General features: G+C 42.8%; 1 protein-coding gene across 4 annotated transcripts in view; it reads left to right on the top strand.

Annotated features, from left to right (window-relative positions):
- Positions 1-27906, top strand: part of RGL1 (ral guanine nucleotide dissociation stimulator like 1) — a 281489-nt gene that overhangs the window by 143868 nt on the left and 109715 nt on the right. Inside the window, exons 1-2 of one of the 4 annotated variants that reach the window (XM_089910063.1) lie at positions 1591-1751; positions 2717-2827. The exons of 1 other annotated variant lie outside the window; for it this stretch is intronic. In XM_089910063.1, the coding sequence (XP_089766189.1) occupies positions 1725-1751; positions 2717-2827 (138 nt within the window). In that variant the 5' untranslated portion in view covers positions 1591-1724. Of the gene's footprint in view, positions 1-1590; positions 1752-2716; positions 2828-27906 lie in introns of those variants that run through there. 2 more of the 4 variants (XM_022593341.3, XM_022593340.2) reach the window with 2 other exon arrangements.

The following is a 27906-nucleotide window of genomic DNA, read 5'->3' as shown; positions in this document are numbered from 1 at the left end:
TGTCCAGGAGGGCTTCCCGGGAGGGGCGTGGTTGAAGAAACTTCTCGATATCCCTGGAGTGGAAAACTTTAAGGAGTAATCTCCAAATTCACAGCTAAAAATCAGGTTAAAGTAGTGGTGAAATTAATCTTATGGGTTCCTTAACTGTCCCCAGGTGCATCTTGTGTACTTCAAGATCACTGAATAGGGGTGGTCCTGGGGGCTGAGGATGGCTTAAGAAGCAGGGAGGTAGGTCTTCCACACCATTTCCTCTGGACACTGGGGACACTCTATCCTGGTGGTCACAGAAGGGTCTAGTTTATGTGTTTTTTTTAAAAAATAGAAATGATCACTTCCGTTTTATAAAAAGAGTGTCCTGTCTCTCCACAGTTACTGAGCCCCGTAGGTTCTGGTTGTATGCGGGGAACTTTGCTGAGTGACTTGAAGATGTTCAAGTGTCCAAAGATTTTTTTTTCCTTGATATGGCCTCACTGTCATTTATTTTGCTCTCCTGGGTACATCAGTACACCTGATTCTCTAGCTTTTCAGTTCGTAATTTATTTATTATTAACCAAAGCCCAGCCTTATGCCTTAGCATGGCAATTAGTGAGAGGCCTTTCTTTAAAAAAAATTTAAAGGCGACTAAATCCATTTAGGGCTGAATAGTATAAAAGACATGAGCCCTAAACGTTTTTGCAATTGGCATGGAATTGTCACGTGCCAAAGTTTGATTATATTATCATCTGGTATCTTGCTGTTGATTTACTTTCTGTTAGGACAAAACTCCCTCTGGCAGTCTCCTCATGAATGGCTCTTTCCCTGCAGTTATTATCCCACTGTGTCCCTACAGTACAGACAATTCAACCCATGGTGATGAGTCACAAAGACTCACAGAACCTCCGGGGCCACTGGTGGCCCCATTTCCAAGCTGTCAGTCTCAGCGAAACCCTTTCCTGCTTTGTCCCTTTCCCTCCCACTATGGCCGGTTACAGTTGGATGAGCCTTTATCATATGGGTGGTAGAAAGAAGTCCAGAGCCATTTCCTGTTGATGGTGTGCTGATGCAGGACAGGGGCAGCCCTTGGGCATGGGTTTTGGAATACTCTCTGACCAATTCTTTTCTTGTCCTAATGAAAAACTTCCGGGCTTCTAGTATTGCCACTCTCATTGGGGTCGCCCTGATTGAATCTAAATTCAATAGGTAACAGGCAGATAACAGACGTTTTTCTGACCGCCTCCTCCCATCCTTTTTTGCACCTCCCCTTCCCCCTTTATTTCTTTGAGCGAAGGAAAGGAGAAACACACTTGATTCCTCATACCACACCCAGATCTTTTTTGGCACCTGGTGGCCAATCAGGAAAACCTGATCCACTTGAAAGGGTAGTTGTCTGCCGATCACTATCAGAGCTGGAGAAATCACTGTGCGCTAAGCTAACTTTATCCATGGGATTTCAGAGACGGAGAGTGTGCTCCTAAGCACAAACAGGAAAGCCTGACATCACGGAGCGGCGGAGTGGCGTGGGGAGGAGTCTGCGGCGCCCTCGCTCGCTCGCTCGCCGCGCTCCCTTTGTGGACGAGTCGCGCGCACCGGCGGCGGCGGCGGCGGCGGGCGCGTGTCTGTGCTGGGTGCGCGGCGGCCGCGCGGGGCCGGGGCTGGAGGCGCCGTGGCTGAGCCGGGCGGGGACTGCGTTCGCCTGGGAGCAGGGCGCATCATGCCGCGTCCACACACCGGAGAGAAAACTGAGAATGAAATTGCTTTGGCAAGCTAAAATGGTAACGAGAACTCTCTGCCTTCTCCCGAGGCTGCTCTGGTGGGGAATCTCCTCCCGCTTTCTCTGGGCGGGTTTTGGAACTCACTCGGAGTGAACGGAGCAATCCGATTCCAGGCTTGAGAGCTAAAGCTTTCTCCCTTGGCTTTCTACGCCTTCCTCTCTGCGTGTCTTCTCCCTTTAAGCCATACTTTCTCAGCAGTTGCCTTTGGTGTGTCTGGGCAGATGTGTGTCAGCAAAGGAAAACTTTTAAGGCAAAAGGACTGTGAGTCTGGGTGAACCGCGGAGCGCTTCTGTGTCCCAGCGGCTCTTTAAACAACACAAACTTCGAGTTTAGGGAAACCCAGGGGGGTCGCTGCACACAGTTGACGTGTTGCTTTTTCTGCACATGCCAGATTATTTGACGGGAATGAAAACTTTCTACCTCCCGCTAACTTTGTGGGTTCCAAAACAATAAGAGGAGAAAAAGACATGCGAAGCATTTCACTCCAAAGGAGCGAGCACTCTTGGCATTTTAAACACTTGTTTGTGGCAGAGTTTAAAATGTACTTTGCTCGAATAACGGAGCCACTTATAAAAGGACAACCTTTTTCTGCAAATGAATTATTTTTCCTCTCACTTGAGGAGGAAAAGTTAATCAGGACTAAACCCCACTTTCTTTAAGAAGAAGAAGAAAAAAAAGACTTTAAAAAACTATTTAAGATATGTGAGTGAGTCTAGGAAAAATAACTAAATGGAAAAGCCCGGGGATCCTGATATCAGGAAAGGGCTGGGGGCCAAGAAAATCTCAGCATTCCCTCTATCGCAAATGTGTCTTGTGTTCCTCTGATTGTAACATTTATTTTGAACAGCCCATCTTATGCCCCGAGTGCTGTTGTAAGCAGCAAAGCAGCTGGGATAGATTGTGGTTAGCGGAGAGGAAAAAAAAAAACAACTCTTTTTCTTTCTCTTTGTCCCATCTCCTGGCAGAGCTCGATTCAGGACTGGGGTGAAGAGGTAGAGGAAGGAGCTGTGTACCATGTCACCCTCAAAAGAGTCCAGATTCAACAGGCTGCCAATAAAGGAGCAAGATGGCTAGGGGTGAGTAAAGCTGGAGAGATTGTGAACTTTGGACTTGCAGTGTCTCTCGTTCTGTGAATATCATTATTATTTAGCAGAGGCAGGCTTTTTTTTTTTTTTTCTTCTTCTCTTTTGGCCTTAAAAAGGAAACCACCAATGACCAAGTGCTTGCACTAGCAGTACCGGTCTCTTTTTGTACTTGCTGTTTTCCAAAGCATCTCCCTTAGGTTTATCAATAATTCAGAACCTCTTAGAAACATCTTGAGGTATTTGACAAATATAGTGGGAGTGGAGTGGCAGAAAGTGACACAGAGTAACAGGACCAAAAAATAGCACTGTGTTAGACGAGAGCCATTTTGCCCAGATGGCATCCTTTTCTCTCTCTGTCTTCCCCACTCTTGATGCTGACAGCCCCTCTCCTACTCCTGTACCTTTACCAAGTACCCAGTGTGCTCAGGGGACCTGACATTCCAAATCTGCCTCCTATGGGGGATGGCAGATTTCCCACTGTTCATCCTTTCCAGAGCCTACGAGGAGGCAAATGCATGCTTAGTGCCCACGACTTCATGAGTAGAACGCGTAGAGGGCTGGGTCTTTGGAGAAACACAGCTTCCATAAACGAGATTTTTTTCCACTGAGATTTTAAAGGGATGGGTGAGATCATGTGGGTTATTCATTATCTCCTAATGGATCATTCAACATATCCCAGCTAAAGGGGATGTGAGGAATGGAAAACCCGGGCAAACAGCGCTGCTTTGGCAAACATCATCATGTGGAAGAACGAAGGAATTCTTCATCTGGAGGTAGAAGTAATCACCAGAGAGCAGTGACAGATGACACAAAAAGCCTTGAGAAAAGAACATAGTGGTAGGCGAACAGAGAGGATGGAGTGTGGTTTCACCTGGCCTTATTTTGGCCATATTGAGGCTTCACAGCTGATGGGCTTGAGAGCAATGAAGATTATGCACTGGCATCCAATCTTTACTGGCTTTGGGTTTCAGAAAATTCAGTTTTTTGAGCAGAAATCAAAGGTCGGGTGTGAAGGAGGACAGGAAACAAAACTACCCAGGACTTTGTGTTAAGACTAGAGGCAGCACGTGACTTGCAATTCCTGGAGTTTAAGGCAGGATGGCCAGCAGCAGTGATTTCCTCTGCCATGGGTCTGCTGGGCTGCTGACACAGGCGTTCACTGCTTTGGGCTTCCCCAGCTGTTTCAAGTCAGGCCCTTCATGCTCCGTACTTGGGGTTGAGGTATCGCCCACTAGGGCCGTAAATTGTTAGTGGCATCTGCAGGTGTGCTCTGGAGAAGTCGGAACCTTTCCTTTGAAAACCTGAGGTCTTCACTTATCCAGTAGGTACCTTACTTGGAATATGATTTTGAAGTTAATTAGGTGTATCACCAGCCAGACCTGATAGGAAAAGCAGAACTAGAGTTCTGACAAGTCGTCATTTTGTTTTTGGTGGTTGTATTTATTGCATTTTATTTAAATGTGGTATTGATGTGGTTTGGCCTGAGTATTTCAAAATGATTCACAAATTCTGAAGCAGCTGCCTTCAAAAAGGTCATTACATTTTCTGATGCCAGGTTGTTCCTCTTTTATAGTAAGACTGATGTTGCTTGGGCGACAGTTTTAAGTTTTTGGCCAAACACAATAGCGGTGAATGAGTAAGTCATGGAGAAATGGAGGGGTTAACTCTGGAGGTCCCAAACACACGAAGTATGGTTCATTTAGATGCTCCCAGTTATTTAGTTATTCTCACTGACTGTTCCGTTCACTGGACTCCTCTTCTCTCCCCCTCTCCCAGAGTTCTCATATTTATACAGATTTCAGAGTTGGTTCACCCTGGATTTAGCGGTAGAGCTAAAATATCAAGAGGGAAATATGTAAAAAGATTGCTTCTAGTTGATGGAGGAATCTGTTCTCAGAAGCCAGTTCCTAGGGACTCTCCAACCCAGATCCCCCTTGTTTTCTTATCTTAGGTGTCCTGTTGGGAAGCACTGTTTTTGTCCTTGGAAATTCCAGATTTAATTAAATGTGACTCAACCAATCGAGCCATAGCAATTACAAAGCCTTTCTCTTTAGGCCGTGAGTGGCTTCTCTATATTTGTTTTTCCAGTAACCCTTTCAAAATTCTTCAAAGCAACCATTTTATTTAGTGACTTATTGTTGAAATATAGTTGACGTACACTCTGATGTTAGTTTCAGGTGTACTGCATAATGATTTGACATTTGCATTAGCTGTGAAGTGATCACCATGATAAGCCTAGTAACCATTTGTCCCCATACAAAGTTATTGCAATATTGTTGACCATATTCCTCACGTCAGAGCAACTGGTTTTAGAGTGAACTAGAGACTGAAGTGAGGTGAGGGTATATCGAAATATGACAACAATTTCTGAGGAAGGTAATATTGTGATTATCTCTTTCTTTCCACATTAGGAATAAAGGTCCAGAGAGATGAAATTGCTTGCCAGGGTCACACAGCTAGGAAGTGGTAGAGGCTGGATTTGAACCCAGATGTTTAGTTCCTTGCTGTTGGGAGCTGCCTGGGACCCTAAGGCTGTTTCCATAGTGGTGGAAGAGAACTTCAACTCAGAAGAACAAGGATGCTTATGATGTACTTTCCCCCCTAGATATTGCAGCTGCTGCAAGACTTGAGCGACACACCTTTCTTTTCTTTATGTTTTGAATGATAACTTGAGCTGCAAATTGAGACATTTGTTGTGAAGATGTGTATCTTATGATAAGCTCTCCGTCTTGAGTGTATAAAGCGTCGTACACCAAAGACGTGTGAGCTTATGTAGCACCTGAGGGTGGGCACGACTCTCACTACATGTCAAAAAGCCTAAGTGACTGAGTACCATGTTTGTAGTTTCTAGTACTCAGATCACAAAACAATTAAGATCCAGTTTGGGAATGATAGCAAAATAATTGCACATCCTTAGATGTGAAGTATCATACAATCCAAAAACATTTGGGACATTCTTTTTTGTTTTGTTTGTGAGATTTTGTGTTCAGTTGATCTTTTGAAGAAAAACCCTGTCTTTGATCGTAAAATATTCAACCAACTACCAGGCTGGACTTACTGGTACAGCAGCTGCATCTTTGTGAGGTTATGTTGGGCAACTTTGAAAAACTAAATATTATTGAAATACTGACCCAATTTTTCCTTTACAATAACATCTTAGACTGGGATAATTTTACCCAACTATAGCCCTCAAGGAAAAATGGTTCTGATTATGTCAGAGAATCATAAAATCTCAGGACTGGAAGAGACATTAAAAAGTAATTTTATCAGGGCTTCCCTGGTGGCCAGTGGTTGAGAATCTGCCTGCTAATGCAGGGGACATGGGTTCGAGCCCTGGTCTGGGAGGATCCCACATGCCATGGAGCAACTAGGCCCGTGAGCCACAAGTACTGAGCCTGTGCGTCTGGAGCCTGTGCTCCGCAACAAGAGAGGCCGCGATAGTGAGAGGCCCGTGCACCGCGATGAAGAGTGGCCCCTGCTTACCACAACTAGAGAAAGCCCTCGCACAGAAGCGAAGACCCAACACAGCAAAAATAAATAAATAAATTAATAAACTCCTACCCCCAACATTTAAAAAAAAAAAAAAGTAATTTTATCCAACCATTCAATTAGCTTGTAGAAAAATTTCGAGTAATTTTTGGAAGAGCAAATGGTGAAAAGTTATTTTTCTTTGGTCCCAGCATTGTGATTGTACATTGACAATGATGTGTAGAAGCAATTTAAGAAAATACCAGTATTCTCTGGAAGGAGGAAATGTCCCATGTTAGGAGGAATACTCAAATGGACAGAGGAAAAGGATCCCACTGTTAGGGAAGGGGCTTCAGTGTCAAGAGCCCATTTTGCTGTCTTCGGAATATGGCAGCCTCAGGGTTCAGAAAAATGTATCAAACCCAAGATAAAGTCAAAGTGGGGATATTTGTTTCACAGGCAGGATTGGTAGTGCCAGGTCACCTCTGCAAGGTTTGTGGGGAGTGGAATGGTCAGCGGATAGTCACGTGGTTTTCTCAGTTCTGTGCTTCTGTGGCTGCGTGGTCCTTGTGGGGAGGCCCCCAGTGCCTCCCTGCCCTGTGTCCTGTATTTATCACACTATCTCCCACAGAGGCCCTTGTTGGTTTGAATTGAAATACTTGATAGCTGGGAGGCTGGTAAAGATAGTAAAATAGGACAGGAGAAAAAAGAATGCATTTAGAAATAAAAGGGACTGGAAATCTGTTATAGAACCCAGTGGGTTATATGAGTGCAGTGGTAAGATAACCACTTGTCACATCTGAATGGAGAAGTTTGACCTCGCTTTGATGCACTATTTGGATTGACTCTACCTGGTGTTTCCGTGGCATTGCTCTCCATATTGCCTTTAAATGGCACATAGTTCCCTGAGTTTCGGCAAACTTCACTTCTGGGAAGCTTCTCCGATCTCCCGAGTCTGGAGGAGGTACCCCTTCTGCGCGTTCCAGAAGCATTCCCTGTCTCTCTGTGATGCGTTTACCTCACTCTGTTGTAATTGCCTGTTTATTTGTATTTCCCATTAGACTGTAAGCTCTGTGAAGTGAGAACTATGGCCATCTAGTTGGCAGACACTCAGTAAGTGTTTGTTGAATGAGCGGATCAAGCTTCATGCCTTTCTGCGAGGCAAATATTGTCTTGATAAATCTGAATGTATGGTTGCTCCTCATTTAAACCCAAATCAGCATGAAGATGTTAGCTTATAAAGAAAAGGAGCGGTGCATGGGAGTGAGAAAAACTAATTAGCTAACGATTACAGCTATCTTACATCCTTTCTGTAACAAAGCAGGGCACAAACAAAGGTAGTGATTATTCATTTTAACAACAACAACAAAATCATGGCAGTGAATTAACTAGACAATCCCCCAGTGCCTTTTAAAGGCGAGCGGTCGGATAGTATTGAACGTTGAAGAAAGAAAGGCAATGCACAAGTTAGTGTTGGCAAGCGTTACCATTATGTATGGTCAGCGCTCAGGAGCGAGGGTTTTAGAATTGTAAGGAGATAAGCCCTAGAGGAGCCCTCAGTTTACAGTCTGTCATCCTTGTTTTCATCTAGGAATACAGGCCCTCGGGTTGCATTATTCCTGTCTATCGGAATGTTTAATTTAGGCTTTAGAAAGTAAATTCCAAAATTTAGCAACCACCTGTAAATGAAGCAACTGATATATTTTTCATTTTGACCTTGGGAACACGTTTCTAAAATAATCCAATAGTACAGCATGTGGCGTACACCAATCAAGAAAATACGGTCAGTTTCAATTGCCTGAGCTATCGTTATTATGTTAAGTCCTTCACTGCTTTCAGAATCTTTGGGGGTCTGTGTAAGGAATATTTAGCATGTAACCCAAGAACATCCATTTCAGTTCAGCAATCCTGGGGCCACTCAGCTGAGTGCAAGATACATGTCTGCCCCCAGCAAATACATAACAGCGTAACTATGAGTCACATTAATTCCTTATGCTTAAAGTATACATGCTGTTAAATTAATATTGTAAGCGTATTTCATTGTTATTTCTGTAAAAGCATAAAGAAAAATTTCCTGGAGTTTTAAATTTAGAAAGAAAAGTAGAGCAATGAAGTCGATACTGTACCTTTCCCCTTTAGCTGGAATTCACCACTGCCCCATCCCACTAATTTTAGTTTCCTTTGTCCGTGGCATGCATATCCTTGTACATATCCCCCTTCTACGTAATCAGAATCTTGTAGTGACTGTCTTATACATTTTACATTAAAATATGCAGTAATAAGCTGACATAAATAAAACGTTTAAGTTTCTACCAAGATATACTTTTTACAGAAAAAAAAAAGATTTCTGTAAACGAAGCAAGGAAAGTATTGGTTAAATGGGGGGAGATGAGGAATGTAGCTTTATTCTGTGAGAGAAGCTCAGCTTAGCTCGTGTCTGGATTGCTGATGGGTGTGGTTATCCCCACAGAGTTGATTTGGAATCTGGAGTTCGGGGCAGTTTCTGGGTTGTTTGCTAGTGAAACAGCCACTGTGAACTCCCTGGCTGCTGTGGCCTATCTCTGTATGGTTCTGTCATCTGCATTTGAGTCTGCTAACCTCACCTTCGATAGGATTCATTTATTCATCAACAGCCTACTTTATGCCAGACACCACGTTAAATCTTGGGAATCCAAAGTAAAGCAAGACACCCCTTGTTCTTAAGGAAATTTCAGGTAGTAGGGGAGACAGGAACGTAAGCTAATTACCATATACTGTGGTAGGTGTGATCAGTGCCGTGTGAGAGATCTGCACTGGGTGTTAGGGGAACCCCAAAGGGTGGCATATAAATCAGATGGGAGTGGGGAGTGGGCACTCCGGGAAGGCTGCACGGAAGAAGGGCCCTTTAGTGGAGAGTTGACGGATGATAGGAGTTAAATGAGGGTGTGTGGGGCACAGGAGACAGGCATTCCAGTCAGAGAGCACAGCATGGGGAAAAGCATGGGGGCCAGAGATGAGAGCCCTGTGTGAGGCTCAGCCTGGGGAAGGGGGAAGGGGGAAGGGGGAAGGGCCCCTGCTGGAGGACTGATGGGAAAGGAGGCCAGAGAGCAAGACTGGAGCCATGTCTGTGCTAAGCTGTAGAATCTGCTTGGTCCTCAGTGCTCTATAGTCAGCACTAAAGGGGCTTCAGCTGAGTGGGGTGATCAGATTTGCATTTGAGAAAGATGACTGACAGCTGACGGGTGGATGCATCGGGAAGGAGCCGGACTAGGGGAGGAGGCAAAAGTGGTCATGAAGTGAGGAAAGGAATGAGGATCCAGATGAAACCGGGGCAGCGGAACAAAGAGGGTGGACGGGGGAGAGTGCAGGGAGAGGCGGGACAGTGGTGGGAGTGGAGGGTGACGAGAGGAGGTCTGGCAGGCGTGGATCTTAACCACCCTGGTTTCAAAGAGCAGGTCAAAAGCCTTCTGGCTTTCTGGGGTCAGTGCCATCCTCTTCTTATTGGATGAAATGTCCTGGGGACTTCAAGGCAGCCTTGCTCCATGTAAACACTAGCAAATGCCTCCTTTCCTGTCAGCAGGCCCTGCAGACCAGACCCAGGCATGCCTGCTGTGTCCTGTCCAGAGACGAATCTCAGTTCAGGCTCATGAACGGGGCAGCAAGCACTGCTTGCTTCTCAGATTCCAGAGCACTTTGGAGAGCTGGTGGTTTCTGGTTTTGTTTTTTTTTTTTTTTTCTTTTCCTTCTAAAGTCTTCTGTTTCCTTACAAACTAAACAGATTGAATCTGTATGCCATGGAGAGAGAATAAATATGGAACCCACAGGACTATGATTACAGAGTTGTATTTTAGACAACAGCGGTTACACTTATAATTGTGTTGTTAGGGACGCAAGAAATTTTATGGTTAGGTGTCCTGGTCTTTTTTCCTCTTCCTCCTCAACGTCTTTAAACCCTTTCTGAAACTGTTTATCCTGGGTGCTAGCATTGGTGCTCTTAGAGGCTCACTCTGATTGCTGACTCCACTTGTACAGAAGAAAAAATTTGATAAGATCTAATTCTTCCTTAGTTTACCGCTTCCACAATTTCAGTCTTTCTCTCTTGCACACACACACAGACACACGTACACCATAAATTAAAATGTCTTTTCATATCACATTTTTTAGGATTTGGTGCACCTTTCTAATGTCATCTCATGACCTCTTCTATATAACTGATCAAAGTCTGACTTTGTTATGTTTTGCTTGGTTTCCCTTGTGTCATTATTGTGATTGATTAACTTTCTTCTGTTTAGGAACTGTCTTCAAAAGGATACAAATAGAGGGAGGAATGAAGGAATAAAGGTAGGACAAGACTACATTAGGTAGAAGACACCTTCTTGGAGGAAGCCCAGTTAGTCTTGTGCAGAGAGAGAGGCATGTCATTTACCACTGATCCTTTGGGCTTAACACTGTAGAAATACCTGTGCCTTTTCACCAGTGTGGCTGTGTATTGTGGTCTGATAAATGGGGTTTCTGCCTAGCTTCGTTCCTCAAAGCCGTCTTCTCCTTTATGTCATGCCGTGTATGACTGACTTCCAAGGATAATAACGGTGGTGGTTGGGAGTGGGATGGCGTGTTGTTGTTGGTTCTGTATATCCTTCCACACTCACGGAGTCATTACCCTACATTTTCTAGTATAATTTTTTGTGCCATCTGTGGTCCATTCATTTGAATTCATTTCCACACAGTTAATCTCATCCCATGTTAACTCCCCCAGACATTCTCTGTTTGTTTGCTCTTTCAGCAAGGAATTGAGCAATTCAACTTTCCCCCTTTATTTTGTTTCCTGCCGATTTTAGTACCCATTTTCATCTTTTATAAAAGCAAAGCCAAGGCTGAGTCCTTCCAGCTTCATCATTCTAAAGATAATTTGAAGGCCAGAAACAAAGTGTTTCTGCTAAAAGTAGGATGTCTTTGGTAGGTAACATCAGCTGAGGCTCTTGGCAACTTTCTTGGCAGCAGCTCTTTTCTAGTCAGATGCTGTTCTCATGCTGTCACTGCTGGTGACAGAGCTAGAATCTGTGGACAATTTCTGTCTAACAAAAGTACATGTAATGGATATAGGTAAAAATAATTGAAACTGGGTTAGACATTGGCTAAAAATAAAATGCTTTACAGTCATGACTTTTCTAATTAAAATTGCAATACTTGAAATTCTTTATTGAGGTGACTGATACCCCCAAATAGATAATTCAGGAAATCGGAAGCATTGGGTTAGCTTGTGGAGCACAGGGAAAACATTTGCTGTTTTCTATCCAAATGCTGAGTTCTCCTAATGACACAACACAATGAGCATATCTGATGAGCATATCTGTTTTGCAACCTAACCAAGAATTAACAGGGCCCAGAGCCATCAGGGCGTGGCTGGGGTTCTTTCTCCTGGCTGGGGGCCTTTGTAGGAGACGGCACCTCCTATATGCTCTTTCTTTTCACGGGTGTTTCCAGCAGGAGCGCCAGTTGAGGGAGGTAACCTATGCTTTGGAGCCAGACAGGTGTGAATCCAGAGCTGGCCTCTGCCCCATGTGCGGCTACGTGAAGTACGGCTCTGAAGTTACTTAACCTCTCTCAGCCCGAGCTCCTCACCTGGAAAGGGAGGAGATGAGCGGTCCTCTCTGGACAGAGTTACTGTGAGGAGTGAGTTGTGTGTGTAAGGTGCTTGGCGCAGAACCTAGGGTATGGTCTGCCCTCCCTCACTGAGTGGTGGGGCTCTCATCGGGACCCCACCATCTGGGTCCTCTTTGAACCCCATGGTGGAAACTTGCAGAGGCGTGGTTCCGCCCTGGACGCTTGTGGTTGTGTAGAATCCAGACCGCTTGATTGAGACACGGTCTTAGCGAGGCTTTGTGTTCCTGACATCCCTTTCTCATTTTGCACATCTGGGAGGAAGGGCCGTGGCAGGGTTTAGTAATCCTTGTTTAGTAGAAGTAATATCTATTGTCGTGTTTTCTCTGTCTGGCTGCCTGTACAGTGAAAGATGATGATTGCCTGGGCTCCAGTATTTCGCATTTCAAATTCCTTCAGTTTTCCTGTATAGTTAATTTGTCGGTGCTCTGATTTTTATGCTTTAAAAATATTGTACTAGTTAACAACGGGCTGTATTCTGTCTCCTGTATTTGCCATTTCTGCCTGAAAAATGGGAAGGTAGGAAACAATTTTTCTAAAAATTGCCTGGTAAGCATTATGCTAATCATTCTTCGTTGGGCATAATTTAGGATGTGAGTAAATTGTGTTTTCACAAGTTCAAGTAAAGGTAAAATTTCTCATTGGGCTGCATGTTGATTAGCTAATGCAGTACTTGAGCCCCAAACTAGGACTGTGCTGAATTGCTCCCGAGGTTGTGGCTTTCACAATGTCACAGGACTTTCTAAACCTTCACTTTCATCACCTGTGAAATGGGGATAATCGTTCTGCCCGTGGGTTTTGTGAGGATCATATGAGTTAATGTATATCAAAGTACTTTTTAATATGTAAATTATTATACAAATACAAGGATATTCTTATTGTTATTTAACCGTAAGGCCGTTTTTTTTTTTCTTCTCACCACCTAAGTGCGTGATTGGCATATGGTCTGTTCATTAGTCCTGCCTTTCTTCCCTCATCCCAGTGGGAATCGTTTCTATATTTTTTTCTTCCTACTTGCTGATTACCTAATGATATCTTCATGCTCAGCAAGGAGTAGTGTTTCCTCCATCATGACCACTGTTACTAGTAGTATTCTTGGTGCATTGAAAGTGCAGAGATGGCTTCTCTCAACAGACGGGATGTGGGAACAACTATCCCATACTCACAGGATTCTAAAGACAAATGCAGTAAATATCTTGCATATGAAAACATCCTACTTTCTCTTTATTTTCTTATTCCCTCTCCAGTATGATTTTGTTTTGTTTTGAGATAGTGGCTGTTGATTCTCTTTGATTCTCCCTTTCTTTGGGGGTACTTTTAATTTGTTGCAGAGAAGGATAGTAAAGTTAATGTGCCCAGGAATGGAAAGTGCTTCCAGCCTTTCAGAGCTGCTGGAAAATCAGCACTTGGTTTTAGGCCAAATCCTGATGTGGGACTTGAACTCATGACCTAATGCCATAGGCAAAGTGTTACCAACCAGCCCACACTGACCCTCATAAGATGCAGGCATTTAAAATACTTCCTTTGAGTAGTCAGTCCTCTTGTTGCTTTTTGGGTTCTCTTCTCTCTTTCAGCCTTTTCTTGTGGCGCTCCTGGCTTCCCTGTTAGGAATACAATTTTAGTTTTAAGACCTATTTTTCTCACCGTCTTTCCATTTGCTTATTACAGTCGCTTCCTTCTTGCTTTCCATTTCTCCTGTGTGAGTTCCTTGTTTTGTTCCTGTTCCTTCCTGTCCTTCTTCTGGATTAAAAATAGTCTCCGGGGTCTCTGGCTTCTTGCCCACGAACTTGGCCTTTCTTCTATTCATATAGGGTCCCCCCTGACTATCGTAAGATCCTTTCCTATGCTCTCAGGATACTCAGACTCCTGCATCCATTCTCTGTTATTTTTACGCCTGTTCTCAGCTGACTTGTGGGGCTAACTGACCCTCGTACTCCGAGCTGTAATTGAAAAATTAAATCTCTTGCACAAAGATGCTGAATAAGTGATTTGCTCAGGTTAAGTGTTACTGACAGACACTGAATCCTCCCTGCGTGTGCTGACTCTGTATGTGGAACAAAAGAAGGGATCTTACACACTGACTCAAGGCGCTTGTGTAACATCATCTATGTGCAAAGCAGCGGGGCCGAGATCAGCTGGGCCCAGGACCAGCTTTCACCCATCACGCTGCTTTGGGTATCCTGGAGGGCCCTGCTGCCGCTTCGCTCCCACACAAGTGTTTCTCAGGGAGCTAAAGTTGATTCAAGTGTTTCTTCGAGAACATTCTTTGTTCAGCATTGAAGGATTATGATATTCTTTACAAAAATGACTTTCTATCCATTGTTGACCTAGACAATCCACAAATGAGTGTCTGCTCGAGGGATAAAGCCTTGTAAAACTTTAGATGACTGGGCCGCAAAGTGCTGATGGCAGCAGCTCTGATTTCAGCCCCCATCCCTAACCTGAACTCCCTATTTTGCTAAGAGTTACAGCAACAGGGTTGATGATACTCTTCTATGTGGCAGATGGAAGCTTAAAAGTTTTCCTTCCATCTCTCTGACCCTCCAGCTCCCTATGTGGTTATGTCTCCATTAAAAGAACTAGCCCTATTCTTAGTTGAAAATATAGAGTTGTAGATTTCATCATCCATGGTGAAGTCCACGTTTATATGCAGCTCTGTCCTCCTCCTGTCACTGCATATGCTATTGTATCAGCTTGCAGTGCTTTTCTGTTCACTGATTGACTGATAAACTACTTACCTTTCAAGTCTCAGCTCAAATGTCATCTGTACTCTTCTACTTTCCCTGATCCCTCTTCGGGAATAATTATCCTTTTATCTGGGTCATCTTAGCACTTTAGGAAAAGCTCTATTACAGCACTTGTCACATTGTATCCTTTTTTTAAAAAAAATGTTTCACTTTGCCCTGTTCATTTGAGCTTCTCAAGGGCAGGAGGTAGGACCATCTTTAATCAACCTTCATATTCCCATCACTTGGAACCATGTCCAAGCCATAGTCAGTATTCAGTAAGAATCTTACAAGTTGTTTGACCTAATCTCTATTATAAAACATGTGTCTTCATGACTTTTTTTTTTTTGGCCATTTGGTAATGTAAATCGCATTCTTTGAAACAAAAAGGAAAATATTGAATAAATAAGCTAAATCTAATTTGTATTTTATACTTCAACGGATGACACAAGACAAAAAAGGAAAAATGCTGCTTTTGCCTCAGTTTTGTCATCATTGCTTTTTTTCTACACATTTCATGATCTTATGAAAATTGGTTTAACTATTATGGTGACCTCTATAGGTAGAATAACATGGTATTTAAAGTTAATCCATAAGCTTCTTGGTGACATACAGGTTTGAATCATGAGTCAAGGATAGACCTCTGAGAACCCAATCCTGCTTTGGATTCCAAAGTTGTTTTACTTAGGGTTTTCACATATTTTATTTGGTCTCTTATCTGAGGGCTGCAATTTGCTTCAAGCTTGTATTAACCCAGTATCAAACCACTTTGGCTTTGTTCTGTAGAACGCATTTTTGTAAAGGGATCTGACACCCTTTATGCTCATAACCACTAGGGTTATGCACATAATGATGAAGCTGCTTCTCTGAGATTTTGGGGGCAGGCTTGTTGTGTACGGCACTTTCTGGGGTGTGCTCCTCTTACCAGAATTCATTGGCAAGAGGGGATTTTTTAAAAAGTGGCATAAATTATACTCTATTATATAACACAATAGTATCTGTAGACTTTTCAGTTTTTGTTAGTAAAATTCAGCTGCTTTTGCTCTCTTACCCTCTCAAAGTTTCCTCTGCTACGTGGTCTTACATTCTTAACTCTTAAGTTTCTACTTCAGGCAAAACGTAAAGCCTACGCTAGAAGTTTTTGGCAGTCCAGCTGTCGTGAGGTGTTTCCCGTCAGACTGTCCCAGTGTAATTGGCTCTGTCAAGGTCAAGTTTTCTGACTGCTTCTGGTCCTTCTTGCCTTTTATCCAAGCATGTTATCCTTACCCTTTTCTTTTTATAGGGATTCAATGGCATACATGTTTGCTTTGGAAAAGAGGGAAGAACCTTTTCAAAACAATATTATTCTTAAAAGAGTGATGCCACAACATTGTACACGTTATTTTTACAAGAAGAGAAAAAATCACCCATAATTCTACCACAGTAACACAGTTCTTTAAACTTTTGCTTTTTATCTTCCAATCTTCGTTCACAGGCACACGTTTTAACATAGTTGCAATCGTGCTATTTATTCAGTTTTTTTAATCAGTAAGATATATTTTTCAGAACAAATTCTCTAAAAGTTACTCTCTGGTTTGAATCTTATGTGCATTTGTTATATTTCTGATGTCACAGACAAAAGAATGCATTTGGACTTGGAGGAGTTTCAGAGTGATACTGCTTGTTATTAGTTAACAAGCCTCATTTCTGTTCTTCTTCCTTGTGAAATCTCCTATCCTTTATCCAGGCTGTGAGCTTTCACTAGGAGCCTGAGAGTGCGGTGTGAGTTGAGGACGTGTGAGCAAATATGCAGTGCAGTTCAGCAGGGGTGGATGGCTCCCCTCCCTTCTGCTGTCGGGCACCTTCGTGGGTCCTGCTGCTCTGGGGGATGTGGGACCAGAGCTCTGAGGGCTGCACTGTTCAGTATGGTAGCTACTAGCCTCATGTACCTATGGAGCACCTGAAATGTGGCTAGTCTGAATTGAAACGTTCTGTGCGTGCAAAGTCCACGCCAGATTTCGAAGACTTCGTATGCTAAAATACTGTAAAACAGCTCAGTCATTTTCTATAGTGGTCACATGTTAAAATGATAATATTCTGATATAACAGGTTAAATAAAATACATTGTCAAAATGAGTTTCACCTGTTTCTATTTACTTTTTTTTTTAATGTGGCTACTAGCAACTTTAAAATATCGTACTGTGGCTGGCACTATCTTTCTATTGGACAGTGTTGCTCTAGGGCCTTGCCTTTCAGAATGCAGGGTATAGCTTAAGAGTGGGCTCTGAAATCAATTTAGTGGGTTAAAAAATCAATATTTCAAAATTGGAACAGAATGAGATAAAAAATATTAGAATAACGCTGTGAAACTTGTTTTAAATATGTGCAAGTAGGTACTGAGTCATGTGTAAAAGGCATCTTTTCTTTTTACTGTGACTCATGGTTAAGAAGTTTGAAACTCACTCTTCCAGTGTGGTCCAGCTTAATCAATGCATCACCAGGAGGCCTGGTCTGATTTGTAAGAGGGCAGGTTGCTACCGGCAACACCATAGAAATGTTAGGTCTGGTTGGTAGAAGCTCTTCTGGAACAATTCAACCAAACCAGACCCTGCAAGAAAGTAAACCTGAGCGTTGGTGCTCATCCTAAAAGCAGTAGCTCCTCAGGGGACTCCCAGAGTGAAGGGCGGACTAAGAATGGTTATAGTTTTGGCGACCGAAGTCTGGACACGTGTGCTCAGCACTAAAGTGTTCCTTAAGCCCAGGAGAGACTTTCTTTTATCTGATGAGTTGCTTCTTGAAGATGCCTTCAAAATTGCCTCATGGGTGGTGATTCTTTCTAAGAAGGAGAGTGGTTTCTTAAGGACCTTGGAGTCAAGCTGGGTTGGACGAGGGTTCTCTTTGACCCTTAGATCCTCCACCCACCGTGTCCTGTTGAAATCAGAAGAGGCTATACTGTCATCTAGGCTCACACCAGTCTTCTTCCCTCTTGACAGAAAGAAAACATGTCCTTACAGTATGCAAGATGTAGGGGGAGTCACCAGGGCTGTGTCTTTGGCTGGGTTCTAAATAAAGGACACTTAAAGCCACAGAGAGAGGAGGAGATAAGCCTCCAAAAATGAAGTTTATGGGGTTGCTTGGGCCTTGTATTTATTCTGACAGTTGTAAAAATTCTTTTGGGCTGACCCATTTTTCCTTTCTTAATTAAAAAAAAAAAAATCTGGCAGGCAAGAGTAAGAAATGTAAAACATGTGACTAATGCTTCAGCTTTTTCTCCTGGAGCCAGATTCTTTAAAATTATACCTTAGACATGCTTGATGTTTTAAAAACAATTGCCCACAAAAGCCACCAAACATTTGTTTCCGAAACTTGTAGACTTAGATGGCATTCATTTTCAGTAAAGAGTCCAAAACACAATATTTAGGAGTTATTGAACTGAAATCTTCTTTGGAGATTTTGCTGTGGTGAATCAGATTACCCTAGGAACTGGCAGAGGGCCAGGCAGCCTTTCGCCTCTTTTGCTTGAGTATTTCCAGTCCTGTTGGTAGTTACCCAGAATCTTTGAGGGAGTTAGACGAAATGATCTCCAAGATCCCTTGTAGATGGAAAGTACTATGATGTCGGTGATGTAGTGGATTGGCAAGCAGGAGCTGTGTTTATGTTGACCTCTTCTTGTTCTGTACCCATAACAAATAATTCACTCTTTCTTTCATTGATTCACTTATTCATTCAAATTTGACTCCTGCTATGTGCCCAGTACTGTTCTTGGTCTCTGTAGGCAGCTCATAGAATTTTTGAGCACTTTTATTACAGTGGATTTGAGGGCCTCCAAAGTTCAGTTCCAGTCTCTCCCTCTCTAGTGTTATTTCCTGTGTCTCACTTTTACATATTCCACACTTTAACCTAACTACACTACTTTCCTGTCCCAGGGTCTTTTTCCCCAACTGTTGCCGCTGTCTGAAATGTCCCCCTTCCCCCTAATCTCCTGTGCAAATCCCAGCCATCACCCAAATTCCAGCTCACATGCCATTTCTTTCACAAATCCACTTCGGTTTCCCAAATGGTGGTAAATTATCCTTTTCTGAGTTCTGTAGCACTTTGTACTTCTCTTGTGATTCACATGTAATCGTATTAGGTTGAACCGTATGAGATTGCCATATTAGTAAGTTAAAAATGGTTGAATATTGGCAATTTTTTATTCTTTTTAATATTAGTGTTCATGTGTGGAACTTAAATTAGGTCTCTTTACACATGTACTACACTCATGACTCATGTTTACCTAAGATTCCTTGGTCTTTTTAATTTTTGTAATATTAACTTTTATGAAACTAAGTCTCATTTAGCCTGTACTTGGAGAGCTGATTTTAAAAAGGCCTAGTTGTAGAAAATATTTATTTTTATTAAATCTAATTTTATTAGTCTTAGCTAATATTCCTGGTTTTTGTTGTTGTTTTTGGTGTTTTTTTTTGCGGTACGTGGGCCTCTCACTGTTGTGGCCTCTCCCGTTGCGGAGCACAGGCTCCGGACGCGCAGGCTCAGCGGCCATGGCTCACGGACCCAGCCGCTCCGCGGCATGTGGGATCATCCTGGACCGGGGCACGAACCCGCGTCTCCTGCATCGGCAGGCGGACTCTCAACCACTGTGCCACCAGGGAAGCCCAATATTCCTGGTTTTAAAACAAGTCTTCTAAAATTTTGATTCCATAAGTCAACCTACCATATATAACTTTCAATTCAGTTTAATAAGGTTCTATATAATTGTCTGCTTCATTTGTTAAAATGATTTAATCAACATGGCCAAAGACAAAACTCTTTGTTATATTACTAGAGACATTCCCTGCTCCTAGCCGTACTCACTAGTTGACATTGCTTTACCATTCAGCGTTCCCTGACTACAGTGAGTCCCCTACATACGAATGAGTTCAGTTCGGAGAGCGCATTTGTAGTCCAATTTGTTCATAAGTCCAACAAAGTTAGCCTGGGTACCCAACTAACACAATTGGCTATGTACTGCTGCTTTTAAGCTTGCTTCCAGACATCCTGGGCTTGAAATAAAGGTACTGTGCTACTGTACTCTATACAGTACTGTACAGTAAAGTACACAAAAGCACAGCCACTTGTAGAGGAAACACACAAGTGACAATGTACACCAGCCACGTGAACTAACTTACATGATTGGATGTTCACATCTTTGAGAGCTCGCAACTTGAAGGTTCGTATGTAGGGGACTTAACTGTATTTGACTGGAATACAACTCTACAACCGTTGAACCCCTAGGGCTCTATCAGATCCATAAAGATAAAGAAGATGTGGCACATATATACAATGGAATATTACTCAGCCGTAAAAAGAAATGAAATTGAGTTATTTGTAGTGAGGTGGATGGACCTAGAGTCTGTCATACAGGGTGAAGTAAGTCAGAGGAAGAAAAACAAATACCGTATGCTAACACATATATATGGAATCAAAAAAAAAAAAAAAAAAGGTCATGAGGAACCTAGGGGCAGGACAGGAATAAAGACGCAGACCTACTAGAGAATGGACTTGAGGACACGGGGAGGGGGAAGGGTGAGCTGGGACAAAGTGAGAGAGTGGCATGGACATATGTACACTACGAAACGTAAAACTGATAGCTAGTGGGAAGCAGCCGCATAGCACAGGGAGATCAGCTCAGTGCTTTGTGACCACCTAGAACGGTGGGATAGGGAGGGTGGGAAGGAGATGCAAGAGGGAGGGGATATGGGGATATATGTATATGTATAGCTGATTCACTTTGTTATAAAGCAGAAACTAACACACCATTGTAAAGCAATTATACTCCAATAAAGATGTTTAAAAAAAAAAGATCTAAGGAGAGAGTTGGTGGAATGGTTTTTTTGAATGTGTGAGACATCTGTCATGTCTGTAGTACTCCTTTTTTCTTGTCTAGGGTCAGAATAGGATGGAAAGTTAGTTTGATCTGGTTTGTTTTTCTCAGTGATTTCATGTTAGCTCCAAGTGTTCATTGCTTACAAACCATCTGGGATATTGGAGAAAGCGGTTTGTAGGCAAATCAGTCCATTGTTTCTAGTCCACCTTAAATTCCTGTCTGAAAATCGCTGTTTTCTTGTTGCCAGGCTTCAGTCACTTGTATGATTCTCTGCTTCTGTGAAGATTCCATTCATCAATATTATGATCACATCTTCTGGTCCTTTCAGTGCCCTTCAGGCTATTTCTCTGGCTCCAGAGACATGAAGTCACTTAAAGGGCTAAGAGCTTTCTTAATATTGCCTTCTCTATCTTGGGCTCTAGTTTCCTCTTCATCATGCTGGTCCTGCCCTTTTTCCAGTTTGAAGATCATTTTCCTTGATAGTGAAGATAGAAGCTTACGGGGAGTGAAGTAGTTCTCTTTTTTCTCTTATCAGTTAACATTACCCCACGTATCAGCAATGAGCAGCTCTTTTCCTCATTTTGCTCCTAATATAGCTGAAGAGAGCTCTTTAACTTGACCTTCACATATTCATAAGACTCAGTTCGTTATGACTGTTAACTTCCATGTTACCATGCTTTTAGACCCTAAATATATAGCCTTAATTATGGGGCCTTCTTTCTGTCTCTAATAACTTGGGAGGGCTTCCCTGGAGGCACAGAGGTTAAGAATCTGCCTGCCAATGCAGGGGACACAGGTTCGAGCCCCGGTCCAGGAAGATCCCAGATGCCGCGGAGCAGCTAAGCCCGTGCGCCACAACTACTGAGCCTGTGCTCTAGAGCCCGTGAGCCACAACTACTGAGCCCGTGTGCCACAGCTACTGAAGCCCTCGTGCTTAGAGCCTGTGCTCTGCAACAAGACAAGCCTCTGCAATGAGAAGCCCGCGCACCGCAACAAAGAGTAGCCCCCGCTCACCGCAACTAGAGAAAACCTGCACGCAGCAACGAAGACCCAACACAGCCAAAAATAAATAAATTTAAAAAATAATTTGGGAAACCTGTACAACCTCCTTGATTTCTTAAAACTTTTACTTTGTACTTGGAATATTTGTCCTACCTTTCTTGAATCCTCTTCCCTGTAACAGAAGGTTTATGCTAATTTTATTTTTTATTTTTAAAATTTTTTTATTGGAGTACAGTTGATTTACAGTGTTGTGTTACTTTCTGCTGTACAGCAAAGTGAAGCAGTTATACATACACATATATCCACTCTTTTTTAGATTCTTTTCCCATGTAGGTCGTTACAGAGTAGAGTAGAGTTCCCTGTGCTATACAGTAGGTCCTTATTAGTTATCTATTTTATGTATAGTAGTGTGTGAATATGTTAATCCCAATCTCCCAACTTATCCCTAAAAAACAGTGTTTTCCTAATGTTTGGGATTCTATCTGACACCTGTAGGAGAACATAATCACTTTCTCCCAAGGTTCCTGTAAATCCTGCAGCAGTGACTCTTTGTTAGTGATCACAACTACGTCTTCAAATTATTGTTTTCATTCCCTCCTATCAGCAGAGCAGATAAAAACCTAGAAGAAAGCATCAGCAGCTGTTTCCCTGGTGACCGCAGTGCGGAGTCAAAGATGAGTCTAAGATTTTCGGTGCAGTTGAGCTGAGAGGATAGAGATACCATTGGCAGAAATGGGATTTCGGGAAGAAGAGCTTCTTTGTGGTGCTGATGGGAAGGGGGTTCCATGACCATTTTAATTTTAGACATAGCACGCTGGAGAAGTTTTCCAGTTAGAAGAGGTTTGGGATTAGAGGAATACATTTGGGTGTTGCTCACTCAGCGACGAGTGAAGCAGTAAGAATGGACGATACGGAAAATAGAACACGGGTGAGGGCCTTGGGTGATGTCATATTCAGGAGGCAAGAAGGCAGAGAGCAGCTGGTCTAGGAGTCAGGAGACGTGTAGCTGGAGCGGTAAGGGGGAGAAGCAGGCTAGTTCATTAGCGCAGGGGACGGCGGCGCCGGAGTTAGAGGCTTACGTACTCTAGAAAACAGCAGGGTAACACTCTCTCAGTTTTGGTTATTTCAGCTTTCCAGAGCACACTTAAAAACTGAAAGTTATTGAAAAAATTCTCTGAGTAGCCCAAATAGCTCTCACCCCGTAGGAAAGGCCATCATTCTTAATATATACCACGTTAATTCCTAATACATAACAAAGTTGGTTATTTATGTATAGTCATACTGGATATGGCAAATTTGAAGAGAGTGGGGCTTTTAGAGGTAGACATGCTCATAATAACAGACATGGACCATCCAGTGGAAGGCTGCGTTCATATGTCACTGTCTCAGTGAGGCCTACTCTTAGCCACTCACTTAAATTGCAGCCCCCCCCCAGCCTGGAACTCACCGACCTCCATTTCAGCTTCACCCTCCTTGCCACTTAACCACTGTGTAAGGTACTGCTTTTGTTTTGTAATTGACAGACAGATTGATTGCCTCTCTCCTGCATTGGAAGGTGAGTTCCAAGAGGACGTGGGTTTTGGTCCTTTCTTCCCCAGAGTCTAGAACAGTACCTCGCAGACAGAAGACGCAATGAATATTTATTTGTTGAATAAATGAATGTGAGAAAGTGATGATGGTTAGATAGCAGGCATTGAACCGTATGGGATCCTTTCGCCTTGGACTAAGCACTGCTCTCTGTCATTGTCTCTGGGGGACACATGTACAATCCCTTGTAGCGCTGATGGCTCATGGAGCTCTGAATGAAGGTTTCAATCATGCTCAGGATATTCTACTTCTGAAGGCAGAAGAACAGAGACATTTCCATCGAATTAATAAAACTTTTAGAATGTTGATGTTTAAAAGGTTCCTCACTGAGAAAACAGCTCTTTCTGGGTTGAACATTAAATTTCCCCATGAAGGATCACTGTTACGTGATTTAAATTGTACTGGTTTGTTAAAACTTTGATTTTTTTCCTTGGCCTCGTTTGCACCCTGAACAGCTTCCTTCCAGGGCTACTGGAAGGAAATGTTAAAGGTACTGCCTCCTTCCTTCCCAGTCTCAGAAGGTGTGGAATTAGTTAGATGCTGGAGCTACAGAGAAGTATGTGGTGGCTAAACTTACAAATGAATAAATTAGAAACCCTCACTGGTTTTGCCTCCACACCGACTACTGCTTTCTTATATGACATCTTGTGCCTCTCGTGCCTTTTTGACAAAATGAATCAATACAGTTGGCCCCCTGTATCCACGGGTTCCCCACCTGCAGATGCAACTGTGGCTAGAAAATACTCGGGAAAAACAACTTCAGAAAGTTCCCAAAAGCAAAACTTGAATTTGCCACTTCGGCAACTATCTACATAGCATTTACATTGTTATTACAACTATTTAAATAGTATTTACGTTGTATTAACTATTATATGTAATCTAGAGATGATTTAAAGTATATGGGGATGTGTGTGGGTTGTGTGACAGTACTGCACCATCTTATGTAAGGGACTTGAGCACCTGTGGACTTTGTCATTCTCAAGGGTCCTGGAACCAATCACCCGCGGACACCTACCGAGGGACGACTTTATGTGCTTCCAACTAAGTGCTAGGTGTCCATCAGATTACATAAGTATATTTGAAAAATGCTACATTTCTCCCCAGTTAGAGCTACAAAGCATAGCTCTTCAGTTCAGTTCCAGCCTGGCCACCTTCTACCTCTTCCAGGACAGTTACCTTCTAGTCCCTACAGAAACATTTCTTTTCTTATTCCCCTCTTTCATGGTTTACTTTGGACACAACAGCTGTGTACACAATTTCCCTGGCTCAGTATAATTTAAGTTTTTTAACCTTACAAGTTATAGAAGCGACTCAGGAGAGCTTTTTCATGTGATGGGAAAGTCCCCCCACTTTAATTAGAGTGCCCAGGCAGTATGGAGTTATGTAATAGGTATTCATGCAGCTCCGTTCGTTACATAACGTAATGGTCGCTCACAACCAGATACTTAAATCCATCTCACATTCAGAACCATTGTGCCCACTTGCAGAGACAGTGCTTTCTTTGTTTGCACCAAATAAGCAGTTAGTGATTATTAGCTTAGCTATTAAGTTCAATCACATTCCTGGAAAGGGAAATGTTGCAGCTTTTTTTTTTTCTTTTAAATGGGAGAGGAGAATGCATTTTTGAAAATCCAAACATACAATTACTACTGGCAACATGACCATTACACCTGTTTGACAAGAGAAGTTTATGTTTTGTTTGATTAAGACAGTTATAATTTCCCAGAGCCCCGTGACCTCTGTTGTGTTAATACGAAATCTAAATATTTATGTTCAAGTAGTTTTGGCGACTTGGAACAGCTTTGTCGTAATTTGTCTACGGTGGCGTCTTTTCCCTCCCAGTACCCCATAGAGGGAATTTTGACTTGCTGTTGAGTATAGGACCTGAGAGTTGGTGATTCATTCACAGAACCTGACGTGGAGTCAGTCGGCTCTCACTATTTGACGTGTGTGGCATGAGGGGCAGAGGGCAGTACATGGGGGACCTTCCATGAGCACCTGGGGGTCCGACCTGCTGGAGCCACGTGGCACTGCTCCTTGAACGTGGCTTTGGAGTCTGAAGGGTCCGGGCTGGCCTCTGGCCTCTCTCAATTTCTAGGAATGTGACTGGGTCAGTTACTTAGCCCCTTGAGCCTTCAGTGTCCTCGTCTATAAATTGGGATTATTGTGAGAATCAAATGAGATTGTGTATATACAAGAGCTTTGAATATTAGGGCCACACAAACGCAAGATAACATCATTCCCAACCTGAGCTTTTCTAGTCAGAAATGGACTTGTATAGTAACACTGATTAACTTATGCGTTCATTTACTCTGATCTGCTCCTGTCAGGAACAAGTCAAAGTAAGTGTATGCTTCTGCTCTGAGTAAAACTAATATCAGTTGATGACTATGGAGAAAGAATAAAATCGGAAGAGGGAACTCATGCCCAAGTAAAAGCAGAGGATTTTACTTCAATCCTGGTTTATTTCATTTGACGATCATTGGAATTCCTCTGGCATTATTACTGTGCTTCTTAATCATTAAAGTTTATTATAATAATCTAGGACTAACTGCTGATTTCCCAGTTACAGGGACCTGCATTTTGTAGGTTGGAGGTTGGCTCCGTGAATCTGCTTTTGACAAGTACCTCAGGTGATTCTGATGCAAGTGGATCACATTCCACATTTTGAGAAACCCTTGCATTCTTTAGTAGTCTTTTAATTGAATCCTTTCTTATTTCCTGCAGTTCATTCTTCTTGTAGATCCATGTTGTATTTGATCATGGTATACCTCCCTGCTTAAAATCTTTTAGTGGCTTCGCATTCTTCTCCTGGCTAAGCTTGTCTCCTGCCACCCTACCTACCCTGGGTCCCTCTCCTTTGGCCACGTCAGCTTCTCTTTATCCTCCAGGATGCCAGGTTTCTTTCCTCCTTCAGGGCATTTGCATGCAGTTCCTTCACCTGAAATGTTCTCTCTCTCAACCTTTGCCTGGTGAACACCTGCTGATATTCTGATCTCTGTTTCCTCGGTGAAACTTTCCCTGATCACCAGGACACAGTCTGATCCCTTTACCTTATTTTCTTTTAGCACCTTTTTATGGAGAGCTGTGATCTCTCTTGGCATTAGATAGTTAATTGTTAAATTATCTGTTTAGTATTTGTCTTCTCTGCTTGAATGTTGTTGGCTTCATGCAGATAGAGACCATGTCTGTGTTCACTTCTGTATCTGCAGTGTCTTATAATATAGCAACTTAAGCATAGTAAAAGCTCACTAAATATTTCGGAATAAATGAATGAATGAAAGTAGGATTTGTGGTAAAGCTGCAGTCCTCTAGACCTCCACTGAAGAGGGTTTAATGCCTGGGATAGCAAGTTAGCCTTGTTATAAGGTGGAAAGCACCCTTACTTAGCATTCTATAATGCGACGTTAGAGCACTTATTTGTTTCAGTAATACCAACTTACTATAAATTCAGGGACCTCAAACAGCATTCTTAGTGTTCAAGGCTTAGAACCTGGCACAGAAGAAAGGGGACGGTAAAAGGCTTCAAATAAACTCCTTACTTACTTTATACCATGTCTTTCATGCAGAAAGTATTGGAAGCTTCTTGGTAGTCCAACACCTCATAAGTAAACTTGTAGTGTATTTACACTTACATTATGTAGCTGGTTGATTAGCTTGTGTATTCGTTTCCTCAGATACTCCCAGTTGGAGCTGCAAGAAGTCAAAACAAGAGCATATTCCCACTCTTTGTTTTCAAAGCAAGAAATTGGTTCAGTGGCATTTACCTCTGACAGAACAGTGAGGACAGTGTCAGCCTCAGAGAATGAGAGATCCTTGAGATGTGTAGTTTGATTCAGGGACTCGATCTTGATGAATTCTGGAGAAGAAAACCCCCATGACTTCAGTAATTTTTTTTTTTGCTGTACGCGGGCCTCTCACTGTTGTGGCCTCTCCCGTTGCGGAGCACAGGCTCTGGACGTGCAGGCTCAGTGGCCATGGCTCACGGGCCCAGCCGCTCTGCGGCATGTGGGATCTTCCCGGACCGGGACACGAACCCGTGTCCCCTGCATCGGCAGGCGGACTCTCAACCACTGCGCCACCAGGGAAGCCCTTCAGTAATTTTTATAATCATGATAACCAAGTATGGAATTAATGGAGGCTCAAAAAAAGCTCCAAATAGTCATTTTGAGAATTCACTGTAGTTCTCAACTGCTGTGAAGAGATAGAAACAGTTAACTTTGTTTACCTAAGATTTTTTAGTTCCGAGGAGAGTTTGGCATTCTTCAATAGATCTATGGAGTATAATCAGCCTTTCGTTCAGATTGTTAAATGATTTGCCATTTAATTACAACATTAATTTGTTTTTCACTCACTACAACAAACATTTACTGAGCACTTGTGTGTTAGACATTATTCTATACCCCAGGGATATAGTAGTGAACAAGATAGATAAGAGCTCTGCTGTTGCAGAATTTACAGACAGCAAACATGCAAACAAGCCAGGGCTATAAGGCAGTTAACCTAGATGACATGATCTGGCCTGGCCGGGGAAGATGGGTAGTGAGACACCGGAGGGATGGTCCAGGTGGTGTATCTGAGGAGATACCACTTGATCAAAAGCAGTGAATGAGGGGAAGGACCCACGAGGAGAAAATCAGGCTGAGCAGTGTGTTAGGCAGAAGGAACAAACACAAAAAAATCCTTAGGTGTGAATGAGCTTTGCTGTGTTTGAAGAAGCGAAAGAAGACTGGTATGGCTGGGGCTTAGGGAGGGAGGGAGATGATTTTGGTGGTGGAGTCAGGGAGGTAGGCAGGAAGGGC

This window comes from Delphinapterus leucas, chromosome 1 (genome assembly GCF_059928025.1).
Source record: "Delphinapterus leucas isolate spDelLeu-1000000601 "Yukka" chromosome 1, BTC_Dleu_Yukka2, whole genome shotgun sequence".
NCBI lineage: Eukaryota > Metazoa > Chordata > Mammalia > Artiodactyla > Monodontidae > Delphinapterus > Delphinapterus leucas.
Note: the sequence above shows the minus strand (reverse complement) of the source record. Positions and strands in the feature narration are given on the sequence as shown.